This window comes from Kryptolebias marmoratus, linkage group LG3 (genome assembly GCF_001649575.2).
Source record: "Kryptolebias marmoratus isolate JLee-2015 linkage group LG3, ASM164957v2, whole genome shotgun sequence".
Lineage (NCBI taxonomy): Eukaryota > Metazoa > Chordata > Actinopteri > Cyprinodontiformes > Rivulidae > Kryptolebias > Kryptolebias marmoratus.
This window is the reverse complement of record NC_051432.1, coordinates 9815423-9822188: the sequence shown is the minus strand read 5'-3', so window position 1 is coordinate 9822188 and position 6766 is coordinate 9815423. Positions and strand designations below refer to the sequence as shown.

Genomic DNA, 6766 nt, shown 5'->3' with positions numbered 1-6766 from the left:
CCCCGCCAAAGGCTGACTTTGGAGCAGAATCACCTCGATTATCCGCACCATAAAAGATTCCGCCATCTGCCCAAGATCCAAGCGGAAAAAAAAATTAAAAGGCCGCTCTCAGCTGACTCAAGGTCAGTTCGAGGATTTCTGCAGGAGCACACGTGCTGGGGGGGTGACGCTCAGTGCTGCTGATGGAAGATCAGTAGTAGCCTCTAAAACTGGTTCCATCTGTTTTTAGCTCTAAGAACGCTTAACGGTATTATGGCTTTGAGTGCGGAGCGAGAGAGACAGAGAGAAACAGTGACTGGTGTAAAGGCACACAGCTACAGCTTGGTAAAATCGATTCATTCTGTATAAATTGAAATAAAAAAAAGAACAGATCTCACACAATGTGTTAGCGCTCACAGTAAGTAATAGGGAGGACTCTCAGCTACCACCAGATCAAATTTGAGCTCATTATCTGACAAACTGACTAATACACATTTGGGGTTTTGTTGAAGTAAGTTACCTGTGGGGGCCATCTTGAGTTAGTTTGACTCCAAATGTTAATCAGTTCTTGATGTACTTTTGGTGATTACTTTCTAAAAGCCTCAATTACATCTATCTACCAGTTCATGAGACACTTTGCTTACAGACAGACAAATGAACACATGCAGTTGCATGATTCTCCCCCCCCCGAGCAGTAAAGGTGAATGCTTGGAGGATTTTCTCTCTGTTTTGGTTGCAGGCATTCTCTGCTGCTGTCTAGCAACCTCTTATGCTGTAGTGTAGACAAACACACACACACACACACACACACACACAGAGAAAAAGTAAATACGCTTTGCAAAGTCCCTGTAAATCTTTGTCCTGTTATTAGGCCTTGATCCAGCCAAAGACCCCTGTCTGAAGATCAAATGCAGCCGGCACAAGGTGTGTGTGGCCGAGGATTACAAGACTGCCGCTTGTGTCAGCCAGAGGAGAGTCAGGTGAGCGCGCACACACACACACACACACACACACACACACACACACACACAATCGTCCTCTGAAGGAGGCCTGCATTCACATGCTCCTGTTCTTTTTTTTCCCCAAACTATAAATGAAACATGAATGTTAGTGAAACAGGAGTAAATTTATTTTGTGTACTTCTTTAATTTTGTTCTTCTTCTCTTGCTTCTTTTTAATTTTGTACTCATGCAGCACAATATGCAGCAACATAAGTTAGACGTCAGTATGTTTTTGTATGTTTTGTGGTTTCCCGGCTCTTGTGACATTGCAGCTGGGTCCAGTTACCCGGGCTCTGGCACTAACTTCCAATGAACACAAAGTCCTGCCAAGTGATATGAATGGGCTTTGTACGTGTATGTGTGTGTGTGCGTTTGTGTGTGTGTGTGTTTTAGTCTGGGAAGCCTCGGACTGGACAGAGGACAGTAACACCAAACTGACCTCATTTCCCATTCTTAGAAGCAACAAAATTCCCACTACACGGTGCAAGCAAATCAAAAACCAATCACACACAAATCCTAAATCCTTGTCGAAAATTGATGTAAGAACACAATGTCACACTGGAGAAGCGTAAAGCTCGTTGTGCTGCAACAAGACACTGTGAGATTATCACTGTCGTCAACTATTCAGCATTACCGTGTTTGCTAAAAGCCTTCTGAATCTTCTTTGCAGTTTCAAAGATGCCAATTTGTACCAGAATCCAGGGTCAAAGTGCAAACCGTGTCCTGTGGTTCATCCCTCGCCCGTTTGTGGAAGTGACGGCCACAGTTACTCCACAAAGGTACTTTCACACAGAAACACGCAGCGAGCTGGTCTGAGATAAGCTCTGCCCTGCCGGATCACCGGTGATTTCTGCGTAAAGTGTTCTTCTGCTTTATTCCTGTCCACCTTGCTCTGATGTGAACACGAGGAAACGAAAAACCTCATCGGATTAAGGCAGTCTCGCTGTAGGTGATTATCAGGAACTGAACGCACTCGCGGTAAACGGTACACCGAGCGCCAAATACATTAAGGCCTCACCCGCACGGAAGCACACTTTTTCCTTAAGCGACTTTTTTGTTGTTTTTAAAAACATCCTCGTAAACACGGCAGTGTTTGTAGAAATGTCTCAATCCAGGTGAAAAGCCAAAAAGTGACTAAAAATGCTGTAGTAACTATGCCAGGCCCGTTTGTGGCGCCAAGAAAATACACCCAAAACAGGAAATAAGGCGTGGAGCGCAAACACGACAAGAAGAAGGGGACGCCCACGGGTTGTAGGTTGAATTACTGGTCTGGCTATGACATTGATGTTTTCAGAAGGTTGAGTTCTGACATGAAAATGCATGCTTTCAAAGTTTTTTAACTCTGGAATCCATTTAAAAGAAAACACCATTTGGGGGTTCCTAAAGCTCTCTTTGTGTGAACGCAAGGGTCAAACAATGAAAAAAAAGTATCCCCATGTGTATGTAGTCCTTTCTATATAACCTATTGAACTCTTCATATTTAATAAATAAATGACAGCCTTAAAGTGATAGTTCAGATCTTGATAAGTGAAATTCTGTGAAAATGCTGTGAACAATCATTATCTTACCTGTTGTAGATAGCTCGTTAGACATTCCCGGTTTTGGGAAATTTCATCTCATTTCATTCTGACCAGACTGACCGGCTAACAGCTCATCCAATCAGGGCCAAGAAGCAGAAATATCACAATATTATTGCAGGACGTTCTCCACAGGCTGCACAGGAGGACCTACAGCTAGCTGCTGCTGCCAAAACAACCGCAGAACTCTATGGAAGTGACCATTTCACCAAAACTGAGCGTCTGTGTGAGCTGCACTGAGACGTTTGGGATCGAAAGGCGTTGTGCTGACAGCAATCCACTTTGGTCTTGGCCCTTCTCGGACTAGCCGTTAGCTCGTCAGTGCGGTCAGAATGAAACTCTTGTTTCTCCAAGCTGAGGCCGTTCAAAGAGCTGTCTACAACAGAGAAGATGTTAGTTGTTCATACCAAAATAGAAATCCCTGATGGTACTTTAAACTAATGAAGAGGTACAAACTAACAGAAAAAAACACATGTAAAGAAATTCGATTATTTGCAGCTTTTACTGCTTTTTTAAAAATGTAATTTTCACCCTTGATGACGGGCAGTTCCTGTCAAATGACTCTACATCTGACACTCGAGCCACTTCTTTTTCATTTCCTCTTGACACATACTGATTACGCTTCTTTTTCTTCTTCTTCTTCTGTCTCTTGCTCCTGCTCAGTGTAAGCTAGACTACCAGGCGTGCATCACAGGAAAGAAGATTACCGTCAAGTGTTCTGGCATGTGTCCTTGTCCCTCCCACCCTGCGGAGCCAAGTTCCTCAGAGAAGAAAGGTACACACTTCTGCAGACAATGACACGCAAGCGCCTGAAGAAACAAACCACTCCCGCTAATTTAAAAGCTTTATAAATAAAAAAGAAAAGAAAGGAAAACTGTTTTTGAGGTTACAGACAGTGCATTGAAAAAGTACCCCTTGAACTTTTCCATATTTTGTCACGTTACAAGCGCAAACTTCAAAGTATATTCCTGGGATTTGATACGGCTGTTTCCCCTCGGTATAAGTCCAGCTGTTCCGTGAAGGCCTCAGAGGGTTGTTGCAGAACATTGGTGAACAAACGGCACCATGAAGACCAAGGAATACACCGGACAGGTCGAGGAAAAAGCTGTTGAGAAGTTTAAAGCAGGGTTAGGTTATAAAAAATTTAAAAAACAACGTCCCGAGCTTTGAACTCAGACCACTGTATAATCCGTCATCTTGAGACTGGAAAGAGTACGGCACAAATGCCAACCTGCCAGGACGATATGTGGAAAAGTTCGAGGAGTATGAGTGTATTTTTTTTTTTTCTTCTTCAAGGCAGTGTAAATTGGTAAAGCTTCTGCTAAAGCGAATCTGAATGAAGTTTGACCCCTGCCTCCCTTATCTCGGGGAGCAGAGGGAAAGTAAAGCGTGACTTCCCAATCAATTTACCATTATCACCCCTCAGTATGCAGCGAGTCGGATCTGAAGGAGGTGGTGAGCCGCCTGAGAGACTGGTTCAGAGTGCTGCACGAGAACGGCAACCACAAGAGGGTCAAGATCCAGAAGCCGGAGAAGAACAGTGAGTCACCCTCACTCGGGCTCAGCGCGTCCCGTTTGTCGCGTCTTCCGTCATTCCGCTTACCTGTCCAAATGCTCCCGCAGAGTTCGAAGTCGGAGCGTCACCCATCTGCAAGGACCCCCTGGGCTGGATGTTCTCCCGGCTGGACACGAATTTCGACCTGCAGCTGGACGAGTCGGAGATCAAGAGCCTGTACCTGGACAGGAACGAGCCGTGCTCCGACGCCTTCTTCAAATCGTGCGATACGCATCCCGACAGAGTCATAACCAGCTCTGAGTGGTGCACGGGCTTCCAGAGATACACAGGTGGGCTTTTACCTTTCAGTGATGCCGGCAGCCATGTTCCCGTCTCACACGTTACCCTCCACGGGAACTTGGGTTTTCAGAACCAACCAAAGTAATCAAACTCCGTGAACAAGCACTCCGTTGTATTATTTGGAAACTTTTTGGATAATTTGCAAAGAAACAATCTATGAAGATGGCTTTTTTTTTTCTTTTTCCGTTTTTCCCCAGGCAGAATAGTAAGGCCAAGCAGAATAAAATGCACCGCGATGCAGAGAAAGGAACCTGCATGAATCATGAGAAAATTGTAAATTGTTCTTTTTTTTTTTCTTTTTTTTTGCAACAAAGGAACATTATTTATGATGAGCCGAAACAGCGGGGTGCTTAAAAAAAAAAAAAAATCATTACGAAGACAAAAAGCTCCGCGAGGAAACGGGATTCAAAGACGAACAAAGCAGACCTCTGCAGCTTGTGTCTCTCTCTTTCAGATTCCCCGTGTAAAGCAGAGCTCTCCAGTATCAACAAAAAGCTCACTGGGAAGAAGTTACTTGGTAAGAAACTCGCAGGTTCACTAAAAAAAAACAAAAAAAAAGCACCCGAACCTTTGCGCTTCTTTCACTCACATTGTGTCTCTGGGTTTCGGTTCCGACGTGTAGGCCAGTATCTGCCGTCCTGTGATGAGGACGGTTACTACAGGTCCCACCAGTGTCACAGCAGCAGCGGCCAGTGCTGGTGCGTGGATCGCTATGGCAACGAGGTGGCAGGCTCTCGCACGCACGGCCCTGCAGACTGCGGTATGCAAAAACTGAAGAGAAAAAAACAAAAAGAACAAAACAAACAAAACCCCAACCAAATTTAGGTAATTTTATTCCATCCATCCATCCATCCATTTTCTTTACCTGCCTCTCCATTCTGGGTCGCGGGGAGCTGGTGCCTATACCCAGCAGTCACTGTGCGAGAGGCGGGGGACACCCTGGACAGGTCGCAAGTCCATCGCAGGGCCACATAGAGACAAATGAGACAAGCAATCATTCAAACTCTCACTCACACCAAGGGACAATTTTAGATTCATCAATGTACCTAACATGCATGTTTTTGGTCTGTGGGAGGAAACCGGAGTACCAGGAGTAAACCCATGTGAGCACAGGGATAACATGCAAACTCCACCCAGAAAGGCCCCAGGTCGGGAAGCAATCCTCCAACCTTCTTGCTGCCATCCCACCTGAAAAAGACCAAATAGCTGATTTATTTTTTTTCTGGGAGTTATCATCCAGTGTGAAGGGGGCCTAAAATAGGGGTTTTCCACTAAAGAGGTTACCTGGGCTGGTTCAGAATTGGTCCTAAAGAACCCGTTTGGTGCTCCACAGCCAGAGCTCGTCATGTTCCGCCGCTAATTTAACTCCTTATTCATGTTGAATTGAAGGAAAGTAAAAGTGAAATTAACTGCATATTTTTAGACATGGTGCTCGCAACCTTTTGACTGGTTGTTGGACTCTTTGGGTTCCAGTGCAGTCTAGTACTGGAACCTAAAAGATGAAGTGAACATATTAAAAAGGCAGTAGTACAGCAGTGTATTGTTTTAATATGAAGCTCTAAGTTTCACTGCTTCGTTGGTTTCATTCTTTCGTTTCCAGGCGTCATTTTGGAGTCCTCTGGGGATCCGGGCAGCGGGGACTCGCTGTTCACGGACGACGACGAAGACTCATTTGTCCCCAATGGCCAGGCAGGTATGGACGACGAGGATGATGAGGATGAGGATGACGACGATGACAATGATGAATATCTGTCTTAAGTTAACAATAAGAAAGAAAAGAAAGAAAAAAAAAACTGTATATTTTGGTCAAATTGCACGTTTTTAGGTGACTCTCCAGGCCAGATTATTCATCATACTTACTAACAGCCTTTTGGACTATTCTCTGTGTACTGTTTCGTCATCGGTTAAGAAAAAAAAACAAAAAAAAACTCTTCTTTATTTTTTTTTCCTCCCCTTCGGCTTAAGTAGAAAATAGCCTTGTACACTTGTGCGTTGACCTACGAGAGAATACGGCGAGTCTAAATTGACGACCAGTCGATCCGTTTGGGATCTGGTCACCTGTGCAGAAGAGAAGACCCTTTTTTTTTATCCTTTCATCTGACGCTCCACGTCTCTCAGTGTCTCGTGTCCTTGTTGCAGCGCTCTGACGCCCGAGCGTGTCGATGCCNCCCCCCCCCCCCCCCCCCCCCCCCTCCCCTTCTTCTTCATCTCCTTTTTTTTTTATCTGTGTAAAATGTTCCCGTGTATAGGTGGGATGTTGATGATGTAGATAAGACAATACTGCGCTCCTTTAGGTTTTTTTCTTTTTTTTCCGTTTGATCTCGATTTTTAACTGTGACTGTAACTTTGTGGGG

General features: G+C 44.7%; 1 protein-coding gene across 3 annotated transcripts in view; it reads left to right on the top strand.

Moving 5' to 3' along the window:
• Nucleotides 1-6329, top strand: part of spock3 (SPARC (osteonectin), cwcv and kazal like domains proteoglycan 3) — a 30534-nt gene extending 24205 nt beyond the window's left edge. For all 3 annotated transcript variants that reach the window (XM_037974717.1, XM_017405859.3, XM_017405848.3), the window contains 8 exons: nt 851-959; nt 1651-1759; nt 3221-3332; nt 3984-4097; nt 4181-4402; nt 4867-4929; nt 5035-5172; nt 6013-6329. In XM_037974717.1, the coding sequence (XP_037830645.1) occupies nt 851-959; nt 1651-1759; nt 3221-3332; nt 3984-4097; nt 4181-4402; nt 4867-4929; nt 5035-5172; nt 6013-6170 (1025 nt within the window). In that variant the 3' untranslated portion in view covers nt 6171-6329. The remainder of the gene's footprint in view (nt 1-850; nt 960-1650; nt 1760-3220; nt 3333-3983; nt 4098-4180; nt 4403-4866; nt 4930-5034; nt 5173-6012) is intronic.
• Nucleotides 6330-6766: the final 437 nt, after the last annotated feature.